Source organism: Hylobates moloch, unplaced genomic scaffold, assembly GCF_009828535.3.
Source record: "Hylobates moloch isolate HMO894 unplaced genomic scaffold, HMol_V3 SCAFFOLD_1, whole genome shotgun sequence".
Classification (NCBI taxonomy): Eukaryota; Metazoa; Chordata; class Mammalia; order Primates; family Hylobatidae; genus Hylobates; species Hylobates moloch.
In genome coordinates, this window is record NW_026652276.1 from 121,063,113 (window position 1) to 121,081,776 (window position 18,664).

Sequence of the window (18,664 nt, forward strand, 5' to 3'; positions counted from 1 at the left end):
TACCCACACTCCAGTGTTTCTTTCTCAGAGCTCCTGCCAAGCGAGATGAACCAGGGGAATGAGGGTGCATAATAAATGGCTTTTCACAACTGTGAAAAGAATAGATAGGAGAGATCATGGAACGTACAAGAAATTAGGTTAGCCAGGGTCAGATGAACATCATTCTTTCCGTGAAAAAGTCATTTGCAGAATTCAAAGTTCCTTATTTCCCCTTCTGGTGCTTTACACTTTCAGAACACTAAGCAAAATTGATCAAACATGAAGGTAATTTGAAAAATATTTGCGACTGGGCACGGCGGCTCAGCCTGTAATCCCAGCACTTTGGGAGGCTGAGGCAGGCGGATCATGAGGTCAGGAGATTGAGACCATCCTGGCTAACACAGTGAAACCCCGTCTCTACTAAAAATACAAAAACAAAATTAGCCAGGCATGGTGGCGGGGGCCTGTAGTCCCAGCCACTCAGGAGGCTGAGGAAGGAGAATGGCGTGAACCCAGGAGGTGGAGCTTGCAGTGAGCCAAGATCGCGCCACCTCACTCCAGCCTGGGCGACAGAGCAAGACTCTGTCTCAAAAAAAAAAGTAAAGAAAGAAAAATATTTGTCTGCTCATACAGAAATTTATTTATTTATTTATTTATTTATTTATGAGACAGGCCCTTTATCTGTCAGCCAGGCTGGAGTGCAGTAGCACAATCACTGCTCACAGCAGCCTTGAACTCCTGGGGTCAAACAACCCTCCTGCCTCAGCCTCCTATGTGGTTGGGACCATAAATGCACAGCACCAAATCCTGCTAATTTTGTTGTTGTTGTTGCTTTTATTTTTTAGAGACAGGGTCTTGCTATGTTACCCAGGTTGTTCTCAAATTCCTAGCCTCAAGCGATTCTCCCACATCAGCCTCCCATTAGATGGGATTACAGGCATTTGCCACCAAGCGTTGTGGATTACATTCTTATATCTAATATCTTTATCGCCAATAAAGTTAGCCTTCTGATTAATGCTGCTGTTACATTTTACCACTCAAAAATTGTCATGGAAAACTTTGATGTTTGGAAAATACATATTAATATGCACATTAAGAGTATATTATACAGACTACTGTCGGAAATTCACATTTTGAAAAGTCCTAGACATCCTCTCTATGAATGGAAGTACTGGGGAGGGCATGAAAGAATATCAGAGCATACATGTGCAAGTGCTGCTGTACCGTCTCCAGCCTCAGCTGGCACGCGCAGTCCTGGTGATCAGTGGCATTTTCCAAGCTGCTCTTGAAGCTCTCCAAGGTGCTAGAAAGATTCTTGCTAAGACTTTCACAATTTAGCTGATTGGGCGAGGACCATATCTTTTCAATTTCCTAGAAAACATAGCAATGATGTAGGTTAGAAACACACATACTTATTTGTAAGATTTTAATTTATTCTCATTAGTCTCAGGAAACACAGAGAAAAATCATGTCAGTTGCTTCTGTGCATTGCAGAGTAGTAGAAAGAGCCCTTGGCTGTGGAAATACAGAAGCCCAGATCTTACTCCCAGCTCTGCTGTTAGCCAGCCAGGCAAGACGGCATGTTCTTGAACATACAGCAGAGAACACGCAATTCTCCACCGAATCGCCTGGCTCTTAACTTCCTGAAGCTCTGTTCCTAGGAACACACACAATTCAATAGCAGAAAAACAACTCAATTTAAAAAATGGTCAAAGAAACTGAACAGACGTAAAGAAGACATAAAAATGGCAAACAGGTAAAAGAAAAGGTGCTCGACTTCACTAATCATCAGGAAAATGCAAATCAACCACAGTGAGCTATTACCTCATCCCTGTTAGGATGGCTGTTATCAAAAAAGACAAGAAATAGCGAGTGTTGGTGAGGGTGTGCAGGAAAGGGAAACCTTGCGTCTGTTGGTGGAAATGTAAACTGGTGCAGCCATTATGGAAAACAGCATGAAGATTCCTCAAAATATTAAAAATGGAACTACCATGTAATCCAGAAATCCCACTTCTGGGTATAAAGCCAAAGGAAATGAAATTATGTCCCAAAGAGATATTTACATTATTCACAAAAGCCAAGATATAGAATCAGCCAAAATGTTTCTAAAGAGATGAATGGAGAAAATGTGACATTATATACAATGAAATATTATTCAGCCATAAAAAGAAGGAAATTATGCCACTGGCAGCAACACAGATGAACCCAGAAGATATGCTAAGTGATGGAAGTCAGCCACAAAAAGAAAACTACTACATGATCTCATTTACATGTAGAGTCAAACTTTTTAAAAGTCAAACCCATAGAAACAAAGCATAGAGTGGTGGTTACCAGGGATGAACATGGGAGGAATGAAGATGTTGGTCAAAGGGTATAAAGTTGCAGTTATGTAGAATAAACACATCTAGAGAATTAATATACAGCAAGGGAATTACAGTTGCTAATATTGTATTATATACTGGAAATCTGCTAGATGCCCTGAACACACACGCATGACACACAAAGATAACTCTGAGATGACAGATATGCTTATTTGTTTGTAGTAATTATTTCACTTTGTATGTTTATCAAAACATCATGTTGTACACTTCAAATATATACTATTAAAAAATAAATATGAAAATGAAAAAAATTTTAAAGAAAATTGAGGCTTTTCAAAATTCACAGCCACAAACACAATGATTAGAAAGAAATCGTATGTGGCTATTCATATGTGAGGTGGATAAAACCTGGATTTGCCCTGCTCTGAAGGTCAGCAGTGCAGCCTGGGAGGCTCCTGTCCTGCCTGCTGCAGGTGGAGAGGCTCCTAAGACTCTGGGGAACATCTGGAAAGACTCCAGAAGTAGGTCCCCACTCTCCGCATCTCCAGCCCCCACCTCTAAGATTTCATGGACATCTTATCAGTATCTTCCTAGAAACAATCACTTTTTTAAAATCAATCATTTTGCCAAAAAAAACCTTTTAGAATAATACCTATTAATTGACAAAATGCAAAACACCATATGTGGAATTAAATGACAAATATAGGTAATTTAATATTTAAAACAACCCAAAAAACACCACAAACATATAACATCTATGTCTATAAACATGCACATGAATCTATACACTTTCCCTAGTCACAGCTATTCTACCATAGATATTTTACATCATCAGAATTTATTTGCTTCATCACATTTTATTTAAATCAACATATTCTTAATAATATTGGAAGCATAGTTCCAGGTTGCACCAATTATGGGAAGGTATCATATGTAGGTCAACACTTAGATAATATTTCTGTCGAAATAAAACTTTAAATATTTTTTTCAAAACCACTGTCAACTTCCCTTGCAAAGGAAAATCATGAATCATTCAAGTGACCAAAGGAAGCTACAAATATATGTTCCAAGGAAGTGTGAAGACTGCTGAAAACTCAAGGTTGGGAGCTGAGCTCTGGAGGCCGCCCCGAGATGGAGCCCCCCAGCAGAGCTGAGGTAGATTTAGAGGGGGCAGGGGGGTGAAGACTTCTCAGGAAATGATGAACATTAATCCATGATCAGAGCACTCATGCCACTGTCACCACCACCTCAACCAAACCCCAAACAAAATCTCACTGTGGGGGGAACTAAACCAGCCAATAGATTACTACAAAGCATGCAACTTCTTGACTCTAATTCATCTATTATTGTCATTCATTTTATAAGTTTCTTTTTTTCCCAAGTGATTTGGGAGTGGAACTTGAATAGAAATCCTATAGGACTATTCATTCATTCATTCAAAAAATACTTATGGAGCACCTGCCAAGTGCCAAGCCCAGGCTAGGTGCTGGACTGAGAGTTGTGAACACAGAAGGCAAAACTCCTACCTCCATGAGGTTCACACCCCAGTGCAGGAACACTACCAGCAGACAGCTGTAGGGGCAAACTAGTCAGCATGTCACAAGTGACCTGGAAGAATATAAGGCAGGGGTGGGGGCAGTGCTGGAGGTGCAAGAGGAAGGTGTACAACCCTCCTTAGCGTCATTAGGGAAGCACACTGCAGGTGCGGGAGCAGCAGGTGCAAAGGCCCTGAGGTGGGTGCAAAGGAGCCAGCGAGGTGGAGAAAAGAGTGCCAGGGAGGGCAGAGGGAGGGATGTGCCACCCAGACAGCAGGACCTAGCAGTGGCCTCCCTTAGAAATTGGACACTTATTCCAACTAAGACTGGAAGACGCTGGACACTCTCAGCAAAGGAGTAACACCATCTGATGATGTTTTGGAAGGATCGCTCTGACTACCACATTAGGGATCGAGGCAAGGGGAGGAGGAAGGGAGAGCTGGCTCGCATCTGAAAGGTGCTGGTGGAGGTGTTGGAACATGGCCAGATCATGGAAACATTTGGAAGGTAGAAGGGAGAGTTTTCTAACTGAAAAAAATAAGAAGAAGAAGAAAGACTAAACAAGCATGCCAAGGTTGTTGTCCCTGGCATCTGAGGGAAAGAACACCAGGGGAGGGAAAAATTACATGGAAAGATGAAGAGGTTTTTTTTTCAGATGAGTAGAGTTGAGGGGCCTGTTTGACATCTGAGCGGGAATGCAGCCGAACACATGAGCATGAAGGTCAGGGGAGGTGATGGCTGGAGAAGGAAATTTGGAAGTTGTCAGGAAGTAATTTGGATTTCTAGGTTGCAAATGAATCTGGATAAGATGCCCTAGCATGTGAGCACAGACTGAGAACAGAAAGGGTCCGGAGACAGCCTGGGTCCTTCTGCCACATAGAGGAGCCAGGCGTGGAATTGGAGACAGTCGGTCAAGGATGCAAGAGGAGCCTAGGGAAAGTGCCGGGGGCTGAGTGACTTGGGGATGGGCGTGGCTGAGTCTGTGTCAATGCCGGGCTCAGATGCGGGAGGTGAGGAGTGAGATTCTGCATATGGAAGTTGACGAGCTAGGCAGGTAGGGTGGTGTCTGCTGTCTTTGTTAGCCGCACCAGGCCAATCTGGTTCAACTTTTAAGTAACAAAGTTGTGAGTTGTTTTTCAGTTGCCATGGACCCTCAGGTCACATAACCCGAGCATGCCTGGATGAACCAGTGTGCAACCACAGGGGGAGCTGGGGTGCTCGGACTGAGGAGCGCGGATTGAATTGGGAAGCGGACACTGCATGCCAGGATCCAGGATCCAATTGGATTGAGCCTTTGGCATCACCCATGGCAGGATCCAGTCAATCAGATCCTCATTACACGATGTTTATAAAACCTAACCCGTCCCCAGCTCAGAGGCACTACTTTGGGAACCATCCCTGGTGTTCTCCTTACTTAAATCCCATTGTTAAATCCTCCTTGTTTGTGGTCATTGGGTTGATACCCGCCAAGCAACTGAACCCCTGCATTGTGTGAGTAATACCTGAAGGGGTCTGACAGGGAGTGGTCACCTCAAGCCCGTCTCCATTTTCTATCGTGTGGCAGGGCTCAAGGGTACAGACTTCTTTCCTTTCTTCACTTAAGTTTCCGCTGACTGCTCTATCAGAGGAGACACAGCCTCCTCCAGCCTTCACCCACCCACTGCCCCTAATGTGCACAGACCCCATTTATTGTCTGAATGTCACCACAGCAAAGCAGAAAGAAAAAGGATGGCAGCAAACTCAGGAAGAGCATCTGCAAGGCAGAGAGATGTCTAGGTCCAGCCTCAAGACTCCAAGCTACGTGCACATTTCTAATAACACGCGTAGAAGCCCTTGGACCTTCACACTCTGCTTTTTTTCCTTTTTTTTTTTTCTGAGCGTGAAGCTCTCTAAATCTTCTCCAGTTCTCTCACCCAAGCATTTCACAGGCTCGGTATTCTCCTTGCTCCAAAGAGATCCCTTTTGGTAGCATACCAATGCACAGATACAACTAGGTCAGAACAATAGATATAGGTGAGTATCCCCTTAGGGGCCAACTCACTCCTGAGAACATAGATTGAATTAAACCCATTGCATGAGGGCTCTGCCATGGAGTATTCCCTTATAGCAAAGAACCTCTAGTTCATAATTTGTAACTGCATGCAAATTAATTTTCATTCAATGCATTTATAATATTCCTGCTATGGATGTTATTCTTAAATTTAACAAAATAATAATTTTGACATAGAGGGGATTATAAAGTAGAAAAGTGCACATTCTACCCCAGTAGCAAGGACTACTGGAAGAAAAATTCCAAGTTTCTTCAGCACAGGTGTACCAGGCTTCAGGTAAGCAGAAGCATCTAGGACAAAGGTTGAGATTGAAATTCATCAGGCTATACTTTTGGGATCAGGTAAAACCACCACGTGGAAAAGGCAGCACCTATCAGACTCTCCTTCTCTGGCTAGATCAGGCCTAGAATCAAGAAATACTGGATAAGTGTATACAGGTGGACCCAAAGGTCTAGTTGTAGAGAGGCAGTAGGAAGCCCCCACCCAACCTGAAGCTCCAGCCGCATTCTCCAACTCAGCTTATCCCAAGAAATACAGTGGGCACTTGCTGTCATTTTTGAAATTTAATTTCTGCTGCCCATTCATTTCCTTATTGCTACTTTCTACTATTTGGAACAAAGGGTGGGAGAGGGTAAGGAGTTGACAGCCCCAAACTTTTGTCATATCGATTCAATCAGCTGAAACTTTCTCTTTCAATGGGAATTCCATGTTGCTACTGAGAAAACTATATTTAAAATATTTATTTAGATATTGAAAAACAGCAAATGGCATTGTGCTCTTTGCCCATCTCTGTTGGAGACTTCTTATCCCACAGCCTGAAAAAGATTTATATTTCTAAAAGTCTCACATACTTGAAGCCCTTGAACCACAGACCCATCTTAAAAGCTTTGCATCCTGAGATAAGCAACATACTATTTTTGTCATTAAAGACAGGAACTTCTGCTCTTTATCAAAACTAACTCAACTGTTACCAGCCAGACTTGTTGACAATCATATAACAATTTGAACTATAAATACAGTCTTTGAGTCAGTTGCTTTGAAAGCTGGAGTCTCTTGACTATTTTATTATTATAACCTTCACTCACCACTAAAAAATTGTCTGTGAGGGGCCGGGCATGGTGGCTCATGCTTGTAATCCCAGCACTTTGGGAGGCTGAGGTGGGCAGATCACGAGATCAGGAGTTCGAGACCAGCCTGGCCAACATAGTGAAACCCCATCTCTATCAAAAAAATACAAAAAATTAGCCAGGTGTGCTGGCGGGCACCTGTAATCCTAGCTACTCAAGAAGCTGAGGCAGGAGAATCACTTGAACCCAGGAGGCAGAGGTTGCAGTGAGCCGAGATTGCACCATTGCACTCCAGCCCAGGTGACAGTGCAAGACTCCATTTCAAAAAAAAAATTGTCTGTGTGGCTCTTTTTTTTTCCTGTATCCACATTTAATACCTGACAAAGATCTGCACAACCTGGAAATAAGAATTTGATGTTCTAAAAAATCAATGTGAATTTGGGGTTGTAAAGTCAGTCATTGCTAGAGACTGCTCAGGGCTTCCTGCTGACAGGCACCACTCCTCCAAAGGCCACAAGACATTGATTAGGGATCAGCAGCTCTCACTCCCTCCTGACACTTCACCAAGGCATGGCATTCGACACCCTTGCCATGCTGTGAGAGTCTGGCATGGCTATCTCTCATCTCTCTCGGCATCATCTATTTCTCTGCTTTCTGTGATAATCTCACACTTACAGATATATGGATCACAAAAGCAAGAAACAACATTCAGAACCAGAACTAGAAGAGAGACAGGTCTTCACTGCATTGTTGGAAAGACATCACCATTGTCCAAGCTTGTCAGGGGGATCAGGCCTGCCTAGGGGCCCAGGGGTCTTTAATTCTAGGGCAAAGGAGTGGGCCCCAAATAAGAGTCACATTCTCTGACAGCTGTAGTTGGAGATCCTGCATGGGAGCCTATTGGGCATGTGTCCAATGTAATAAAAAGGAAACTGCTATGCTGGTTCCCATTCAGCTATCAATTTTTGGTACTAGCCAGTGTATTCAATGAGTTAGAGACAGTGTTGGGCTGGTAAATATTTAAAAACTAACTCTCCAGAAAAAAAGAATTCTGATTTGGAGTACTTGCCAATTTCCATGGTGCAAATGCTCCCACATGGCCCAGTTCAAGCTGCCACCACAACGTCATTAAACATAGAGATGGGAAGAACTGCACTTAGCACAAGACCACATAGTATTTCCATCATGTGGATACAACAAAAGCAAATCATCTCAGGAAGATAGATAACAGTAAAACATACTAAAATAATTAGGAAGTGATGAATCTTGAATAATTATTACTTGTGTTTCTAACAGGACTTATTTCATCATAAGTTTATACAATTTATTTATAATGATGATATCTATGTTTAACAACCAGCTTGCAAAATTCCTGAAAATTTAACAATCAGCTTTCACAACTCAGTGCCACTCAACCCCAGCACACCACTGGGAGAGGCAAAGAGGGAGGAAGGGTGAGCAGTCATTCTGCAAGCCCAGCTTGCAACAAGACTGTGTATGACACCATTGCTATAGTTATAAGAACAAAACAGCAAGTTTGAATAACTGGACTGCCTTGCAAGGGCCAATAGTCATGAACATGAAATTCTCTGAAATATTAAAGATGACAAACCTGGAAGTGGTCCTGTGCCAAAGTGACCCCTTGTATAGCAGATAAAATGAGATGCCTTATCCCACTTTGCTTGCAACTCAGAGTAGCACACAAAATGTCCTTGGTCCAGGAAGGGTTTTCTGCCAGAGGAAACACACAGAGAAATAATTAATAGACAGTTCTCTCCTGAACTAGCCACTCTCACAACATCACTTTTTAAAGATTCAAAGTTATACAAATTCCTAAACATTTCTTAAATCAAGATGAACAGGTAAAGCTGTGTCTTTCGAGTTCCAAATGTAATAAAATAAAGATTTTGCTTTTCTGGGCCTAATTGATTTTGTACATATTAATTTTCTCTACTTCCTCAAACTGGCTCCTTTCCCTGTATCCCCTACAGGTGGGGTACCCATTCACCCCAGTTTGCCCAGGACAGACTTGCTTTTCACCTATTCTTGGATGGTTATGAACAGTGCCCTCTGTCATTCTCAAAAGTGCCCCAGTTTGAAGGATGAATTACACACTGTCTATGTGTGGTCTTCTCCATGCCCCATGCCTCATAAGTCACTTCCTAGAAGCCAGCCATGACTCTCCTCCCCCTGGTCCTCACAGCCAACCAACCTCCCCATCTGCTCAGCATGACCTTCCAATATCTCTCCATCCATGCGTCTGTCCAGCACCCATAGATCACGCCCAGGAAACTGCTGTGCTCTTAACAGTCCCACTCCCACCTCACCCTTCCAATCTGCCTTATGCTGTGATCCACAAGGCTTTTCCTCAAAGGAGATCCCCCATTACAGGAATCTGTGCAAAGGCTCCACGTTGCATCCAACGTCTTTCCACAGCCTCAGGTGCCTCTACCTCTCTGCACTCATGCCCTATGTCCATCCTGTCTCCTCAAGGCCATCAGATACAAGGCACCACTCTCCCTTCCTGAACCTACGTATCTTTTAGAGCTCTGCCTCCAGACACCCACCTTTCCCAGGCTGAGCAAAGCCCCTTCGCTCCCTGCTGCACAGATGCCTGCGTGCTCACCTCCCACCACACGATAAATCCATCTGCACAAGACCTGCCATGAGCAACTTTTGTTATCATTGCCTTCCTGTCATTGTGGCACCTAGCACAGGGCTTCGTACCTCCTAGATGCCTGGTCATGATAGAAAATAAAATACATTTTTATAAGAAATAAAATCTTTTTTTAATTAGAAAAAGAAGTTATCCTGACTTAAATTATTAATAATAAATTGTTTCTCAAAAGTCCTTTAGAAAAACAGTTCTGAGCCAGGCGCGGTGGCTCACGCCTGTAATCCCAGCACTTTGGGAGGCCGAGGTGGGCAGATCACAAGATCAGGAGATCGAGACCATCCTGGCCAATATGGTAAAACCTCGCCTCTACTAAAAATACAAAAATTAGCCGGGCATGGTGGCGGGCACCTGTAATCCCAACTACTCAGGAGGCTGAGGCAGAAGAATTGCTTGAACCCAGGAGGCAGAGGTTGCAATGAGCCGAGGTTGCACCACTGCACTCCAGCCTGGGTGACAGAGCGAGACTCTGTCTAAAATAAAAAGGAAGGAAGAAAGGAAGGAAGGAAGGAAGGAAGGAAGGAAGGAAGGAAGGAAAAAAACAGTTCCGGCATATTACTAAGTGAAAGAAGCCCATCTGAAAAGGCTACATATTGTGTGATTTCACCTCAATGACGTGCTAGAAAAGACAAAAACTATGGAGACAGTAAAAAGATCCGTGGTTGCTAGGGGCTAGAGGGGTGGGAGAGATGAATTGGCAGAGCACAGAGGATTTTTCAGGCAGTAAAATTCTGTGTGTGATACTGTAACATTGGATGTATGTCATTATACGCTTGTCCTAACCCATAGAATGACAACACCAAGAGAGAAGCCCAACGTGAACTGTGGACTCAGAATGATGCTGTGTCAGTGTGGGTTCATCAATTGTAACAAATGTGCCACTCTGATAATGAGGGAGGCTATGGTGGGGAAGGGAGTATATGCGAAATCCCTGCACCTTCCATTCAAGGTTGCTGTGAATCTAAAACTACTCTAAAATATAAAATTTATTAATTAATAAAACAGTTTTCAACCACATAAAATGCAGAGTAGACACCATATACCCGAAGTCATGCTTTCCAGAAGCAACTCACCTTGATGCCTTATTTGTTTTTCTTTTCTCATTAATCTCATTTTACTAATTTCAAAGACAGGTATCTTTATTGTAGGAAATGTAAAATGTGTCACTTAAGTAATCTCCTATTAAAATTTGAAATGAAGGTAATAATGTGCTGTTATATATCACAGCACTTATCTTTAAGCATAAATGTATTCTCTGGTCTGGGGAAGACACAATAATGTGTTTATAAGTTAAGTTGTTCAAACCTAAAAGAGCAGAGAATGCACCCTGATGAAGCTGATGTAATGTATGGCATTAGGCAAGCTGTGGGCTGTGTCAGCCCCTTGCTTCCTCAATGTAAAATGACAACGTGGATTAGACAGTGACCAAGCCCAGCATTCCTGCAAGGTTAGGTCAGGGACGATATGATCATGGGATGCAGTGCTGGGCTGTCAGGCCATTTGGTCTCCATCTGCCTCACATCTAACACATCTTGAAGCCTGCCCCCAAAGGCACCACCCTCAAGGACACTTGACAACTGTCTTGACACTAACAAGAGCTGGTTTTGAGACTTGGCTCCTCCAACTTTCCCAGGTACCCTCTTTCTCCACCTCTCATTGCCTCTTCAAATCCCTGGCTCCAGCCCTTCCTACTTGCTATGGCCCCTCTTCTTGGCTCCAAGGACACATTCAGACCCACTCTGGCTTTCCAGATCTGCCAGCGCTCTCTGGGCCTCTTTCCTCTCCTCCCTTCAGCCCCATGGACTCTCTCAGGTCTCTTCAACTGTAAATGGGCTCTGACTTCTTCACTCTGAAACCCTGGGAAACTCACTCTCACTCTCTGGGCCTCAATTCGTCAATAAGGGAAACTGGAAGATTAAAGTAGCTGCCCACTGAGGTTCCTTCTGTTGCATGAGCTCTCCTGCAATTGTCCTTGGCATCTTTAAAGCACTGGAGATACTGAACTCAACTCTGTGATATGATGAAAATATAGTGCATTTTAAACAACAATAATAATAACAGATCTGACTCTTCTTCCCTTTATATGATGGGAGAGGAGGGGCTATTTGCCCACGTTGGTCAATTCCACCCCATCCCTTTAACTTTATGGGATCTGTCACTGCCCTCCTATTCTACAGGATGGAGTAACAATTCAATAAGGACAGTGGGGTGGCAGTTTAAATGTTAGTTATGCTTGAGTTTCCTTGAAATAAAATATAAAAATTAAAAATTAATTATCTGTTACTAATGTAATCTCAAGTATGCTATATTAATTTAGCAGCTGCAATACAGAATGGCAAAATAAATATAAATTCATACATTAATGAATGTTTAATTTATTTAAAAACCATTACATTAGCTGACTGTGAAATGTCAAAATAATTACGTCTTCAAACATGGCTGAATTCAATACGGAAGATAAGCATTCAAGAACGAGGAAGAAGTTTGATTTGAATTTTACCTGAGCACACTTCCACATGCTGAAATCATGTACCCACCATCCTAACTTGTACTTAGATTGTAAAGCTTTACTGATTTCTATTTGACAATAGAAAGCAATATTCCTAATCACCAATGTTCATAACATCTAATTGGAAATACAGATTATCTTAAAAGAAAAAAAAAACATGCAAAACCCCTACACAGCAGTTGGGGTTTCATTTTTAAATCAAGCTTGTCCCACTTCTCCCTCTGTTTCTTACTCCTTTTCCATGTTTCTTAGACCCAATGACCAATCAATTCTTCCGTTCAAACAACCATTTGTATTACAAAAAAGGGATGAGCGAGCAGATTAGAACTAACCCTGTGATAGACAGTCCCTAAATTACCAGTTTTTACTTATGAACTAGCCCTCTAAGCTGAGAAGTAGTTTTCCCAATGGCATGCAGGGAGATGCATCTTCAACTTGCAGGACAGGGCAACTAGCATGTTCAAGGCATTTCTTAAGGGCAAGCCCCTTGGAGGTGACTCATTTTATTTAATCCTCTCACATAGGTTGAAATAGGTGTTCCCCTATGTTTTCCTCAAGGCTCACGGAGATTCAGAAGCTACCCTGTGTCACTCAGCATGAATCGAGGAACTCAGCCTGTTCAATCTCAAAGCACCTGCTTCTTCCATTACACCACTTCTCACGACATCACTTGTTTTAACAGTCATGTTTGACTCTGCCCTCAAAGACATTTGGGGCAATAAAGCCTTACCAGACATGACGGTGTATAATCCTAAGTGCCCCATCATGATAGTAAGGAGGCAGCCTTACAGACCATGAGTCCCAGCACACTAGCCTGACACATCAGTGATTGTGTAGATTAACTCAAGCAGTCACAAGTACCCAACCTAGTGCCAGCCCTCATGCATTGACCTATCCAATCCTTCTACACATATTGATGGAATGCCTATCATGTCTCTGTCAGGATGTTTCCTAAACCCTGGGGAGATATAACCGTGAACATGGCAGACACACATCCTCACTACGCAAGTCTCACCTGAAATGTCCTCACCCAGAGCTGCACCCCCAAAGTCTTCTCCTCTCCTCCACCCCTCACTCTCACCCTCATGGCCATACTTTAGCTTCTTTCTAGCACTTATCAATACAAAGAAAAATTTATCTTCTTTGAGTTTGTTTTGAAAAATGGATTTGACATGCTGGTTCTGCCCAAGGCTCATTTCTCCTCCATACTGCTCCCCAGTAGATGCTGGTCCATACTCCTGGCTCAGACTCAGTGGCCCACACCCACCAGTTAACCATCCTGGGGCCGGTGACCCTTCCTCTTCTGATAGTGGATATTGGGAATACGTCCACTGTGCCCCTTCCTGGGTAAACCAGACTCCTCTCTACAACATCCTTCCCAGGCCCCCACAGTTTGCTCAGTCACACAAAATAGGCCCAGAGCATGCCAACAGCCCACCCACTACTTCTCACTGCTGAGCACTCCCCCGTGAACAGATTTCACATTTAGTAATTCCAGTGAAACATGACGTAAGTATAGAAGGGCTTCTGGCATTTATTCATTCATTCAACATACATCAATCAGCATTTCCCATGTTCTAATCCCCATGTGCCAGGTTTGTAGTGATCAATAGACAAGCACAGTCTTCGGGTTCTCACAGTGTAGAAGAGACACATGTTCATCATCAGAATAGCACACGGTGGTAAGAGCCATAACAAGGAACTAAGGCCATGTGACCCCAGACAGGGTAGGTCAAGAAAAGCTTTCCAGAGGAAATAACACATAATCTACAAATCATAATATAACAACCTGATAGTCATCTAAATAATAATAATGATCCAGGAGTAAACAAGGGGAAGGTAGGAGAATGAACATGTGGATCAGATGAGCTAGGGGGCAGGGAGTCTGGGGCCAACCATGGTGGAGCTCACACAGGATATGGAGTAAGCCCTACTCAGATGACCCCTCACTTTTTTCTTTCCCTCTTGATCTGATCGGATCCACTCTTGGCTTCCCCATTTCTCCTCACCTCCCCTGCTCTTCTGGGCTTCGATTCATGTTGTCAAAACCCACTGCCATCAGCTAAGACAGGGTACTCAGGCCCAGTAGCCCACTGAGGGGGCTCTGGGCAGCCCTGCTCAGGAGACCAGGCCAGAGGATGGCAGCATCTCTGTGCACCTGTGAATTACTTAAACAACTGTGGTCCATTCTATGGACTCAAGCGTGCTCTAAAATCTAATGTTCACATTTTCAGAAAAGCCCTAAGATCACCTAGTTACCTTCTAAAGCAGCTCGTGGGACTCTCCTTCAGCAGTGGCATTGAAAGGAGATTGCACTGAAATGTGCAGGAATGGATTTGGCAAGTATCAACTTAGCAGATGAATTAATTCATTTACAATATAGTCACTATTGCTGGACACTATGCTGAGTATTATGGAGACACAGAATTTAACAAGAGACTGATCCTGTTCCCAGTAAGCTTACAGACTGCAGCAGGAAAAGAAGACACCAAAAACTATGATACTAGCAATAAGTGCCACGGCTGTAGGGAATTCAGGTTACTGCAGAGACTACTCAGCACCCATCAGGAAATGCACACAGAAGGTTATGACACAGTTTCTATCTTCAAAAAATATTGACTGTAGCAGAGGGAGGAGATGTAAGAAAGAAGAAAGTACCGTACTGCATGTGATCAAAGTCTCCTCCAGGTCTTTGCCAGTAAAGGAGATGGGGGAACACTTCTGGACAAGACACCCCCAGCTCTAGGCCACAGAGTACGGCTGTAGTTTAGGTCAAGGAGACAAGGGAAGCACATTCCATGAGCAAAGACAAAGAGACCAGAAAGCCCAGCAAAGGGGCAGGAAGGGGCCGTTCAATTTGGCTGGAGTAGAGACCCAGTGGTGGGAATGAGGTTGGGAGGGGCAGATCCCTCAAGGCCTGGTTGCCAGGCTAAGACAGCTGTGCTTTGTTCTAAAAGAAACTCAAGTGCAATCTACTCATCTCTCTGACACCCGAGTTCTGAAAACTGGCACAGGGCAATTGCAGAGCACTTGGTATATGAGCAGCCCACCTGCAACGATGGTGAGGACACATACAACCGTCATCTTCACTTTCTGCAGCATCTCCACGGCTTCTGAGGGCTTCACAGTCTGCTGGAAAACTTCACACATCTCAACAACACTTAGAAAAAATATATATACAATGACACAAAAGGGTAAAAATGTGCAACCCATGTGCATCTCTACTGTGTAGGTTAAGTTATAACACACATGTAAGAACAATCCTCCCTCCCTGCATAATCATATTTTCTTCATAGGAACATAAGAAAACACAGATAACACATTCTGGACCTTTAGAAAACTTTAGGTCTCCAGAATTAGTTCAAAGCATCAATTTTGTGGCCAATAAGCTTAATACTTGCTTTTCTTTCTTACTTTGTTCTATTCTTCTGAAATGCAAAGGTAAATGTTGAAAAGGTGTCAAAACATGATGGTATGAAGAGCTAAGGTATAAATTCCCTCTGTGGAGAACTTAAAAATTTGAGATAAAACCTGAGATTGGTGGAGAATGGGGCTGCCAGGACCACCTCAGCTCAAAAGACATTTCAAAGAAGAGCACTAAAGTCAAACGGGGTATAGTTGGGGATCAGAGCACTAAAGTCAAACAAAATATAGTTTGACATCAGAAGCAAGGAGGAGATGAGGAAGGAAGCTCTGAAAACTAGCAGTCAAATTCCAAGGTAGCAATGGTTATTCGTGCCGGTGGCTACCTGTTTCACCAACTAAAGACATCTTTCCAAACTCATAGAACATGACTGGATTCAAGGTACAGCTCTGGAGTAATAGAACCAACAGAAAATAAGTCAGCCTGCCTGGCAAATGAACCAGGGTTGACATGGCATCTCCAATCTGCATGTGAGCCAGAGAGGAAAGCAGGGAGAAACAGAGACCAGGGACCACCCTAACAGTATTTTCACCCACAGAAAGGACAGGTAGGGACAGCTGCAGCATCTCTGGGCCTCTGCACACCAGGAGGCACAGAGTCTCCAACCTAAGGCAACAGACTGCTTCCAAGGCATGACAACTAGCAAGACTGGAGCTTTTAAGAACAGGTTTCTATTGACATAACATTCAGGGATAGGAGGGCTTGGAGGTGGATCAACCACGTGAAGTCTGGCAGAATCAAAAGAGGGCAGAAGCCAGCAGCTGCCTGGCCCTTTCCTGTGGTTAGCTACAACTGGAAACATAACTTCCTGTGAAGCAAGCAGCTTCATGTTCTTGTGTGTATACTGAGTCATAGGACCCTTGGCTGCCAGAGGATATGAACAGAAAAATTGTTTATGCAGCTAGTCTTGGGATAAGTGAATAGAATAAGGGGCTTTTGCTTCTGAGAATAAAATAACTTACTTTTGAAATATTTTGAATAAATTGTAATTTATTTGAATGCCAAATAATGAGTCGAATTATGAAAAAGAATGACTGGACCTGAATTGCTCTATGTTGAAGCCAACTTCAGAGTGTAAAGAAAGTTGAAGTCAAAAAGAACTACTTACGCTGGTTCACTGTAATTCCTGCATGGTTCTAATTTATAGTTACTGCGGTAGAGAAAAAAAACAAAGTGAATTCGGCTTTTTATTACCTTTGATCTGTCAGTGGGATTTGTTGCCAGTATTTAGTCAATACAAATAATCCTCTTAGGTATTTCTCCAAAAAGGAAGATGGTTTGAAACTATAAGGAAAGTCAATCATCTCTTTCTTGGTTCTCTCTTCCTTTTCTGATGTGACATTCTTTCCGGTGGTTGCTTTAATGAAAATCTCAAAAAGTGGCTGAAACAAAGTTCTTGTGGAAGTTATCCATTCAGAGTTGTTAAACAGAAGCCCTTTCCTCCAGAGAGCTATTCTACTTAAAACATTATGGATTGCTTTTTCAAGTTGATGATGAGTTATATTCTGACTCAAAGGTGTGTCAAAATATAAACTTTTACTCAAATCACCTTCATAGTCACTTTTAATTCCACTGGAGGCCTCTAAAACTGTTTCTATGGTTTTCAAAAGGTTATTTGGATGCTGAGTAAATGTCATGGACAGATTAGAAACATTCCAATTATCTTTCTTTAAGTTTTTCCAAAGAGCTTCTAAGGTGAGATTGATCACCATTTTCAAGAAAGATCCTATTTCTGTGCTGTTTTGTGATAATATTTTATCCAAAAAAGGGATCACTTCATGAATTATTTCCCATATTATATCTTGAGGGCCACTGTGACTGGAAATTGGATTAGGGTATAAGAAGTCCATTTGGTTGGTAATGTTATTTATAGGAACTAAGCAACCCAGAATTTCTTCCCATAAGTTGACAGAATCCATAGAAAATGTCTGGGTCTCATTATTAAATGCTACCACAAGACTCTTCACATCTTCCAACTTGATTTTCACAGATGTTAAAAATTCAGCAATTTCTTCCAAAATATCAGAAAAGTCCTTAGATTGGTTCATATATGAGAGTATGCTCGGTGACATACTGAAAATATCAGAGTTTGATGACATATAAGGTTCTACCCCAATCATTTCAAAGGCCAAGTCAAGAAATGGCACCAACAAATCATTTATCTTTTCAAATGTGAAATGATCTATTTTTTTCAAAGTAGCTATTTCTTTCACAAGATTTTGAACACTTTGTTGCATGATGGAATACAGAGTGTCAAAGAATTTCACACTGTCCTTGGTATTAGAGATAAAATGAGTTTTAAAAACTGTGGCCATCTTCCCCGAAACTTTCTTGACCAGCTTAAGAAGTTTCACAATGGAGTCCACTGACGTAGCAAGATCTCTCAGGTCAGCACTGTCATTCAACAGCATGACCAGAGTCCCAGACATTTCTAAGAGGGGTTTCAGGACATGACTTTCTTCACTAGCTCTTGAAATAGCACCAACTAATCTCTTAGTAATTTCTAATGTTGCTCTGTTTCTTAGAGGGAATGAATTATTTATAAAGAAAAGCAAATCCGTTAGATTAGCAAGTATAACTTCTTGGAGGGTAGGATACAAAGCATAGAAGTCCTTATTAGGAGAGTTTAAAATTGTATCCAGAAGTCTTGCCATCTCTGTTGAACATTCTCTTACAAGGTGAAGAGCTAACCCAAGATCTTGATTGAGTTTGAAGAAGTCCTCAGACTTATTCACATGGAAAAACAACTGACTCACCATGGTGAAAAAGTCTATATTATTTTCAGTCTTATTTTTCATTGAAGTTTCCGTGAGAAGGACATTAAATAAATCTTGCATGAACTTCAGTCCTTGATGAGTATCAAAATAAAATTCTCCATTGTCTAATATAAATGAACTTTTCATTAGGTGATATATAGCCTCCTTTAAACTTGAAAAAATGTTCATCAATCTGTCTTGTTTCATCAGGGTAAGAAATTGATCCAGTTTCAGAATTTCTAGAATTTTATCTTTTGGGACAAAACTGTAAAAAAAAAAAAAAAATATATATATATATATATATATATACTTTTAATTTTATTTTTAATACATTAACAGTGGAAACAT

At 42.2% G+C, this 18,664-nt stretch overlaps 1 protein-coding gene across 1 annotated transcript in view; it reads right to left on the reverse strand.

Moving 5' to 3' along the window:
- The window catches only part of ABCA13 (ATP binding cassette subfamily A member 13), a 509,835-nt gene that overhangs the window by 379,079 nt on the left and 112,092 nt on the right, over positions 1-18,664 (reverse strand). The window contains exons 18-21 of the mRNA XM_032758123.2: positions 16,755-18,581; positions 15,187-15,296; positions 8,566-8,684; positions 1,184-1,350 (exon numbers count right to left, since the gene is read on the reverse strand). Coding sequence (XP_032614014.1) covers positions 1,184-1,350; positions 8,566-8,684; positions 15,187-15,296; positions 16,755-18,581 — 2,223 coding nt within the window. The remainder of the gene's footprint in view (positions 1-1,183; positions 1,351-8,565; positions 8,685-15,186; positions 15,297-16,754; positions 18,582-18,664) is intronic.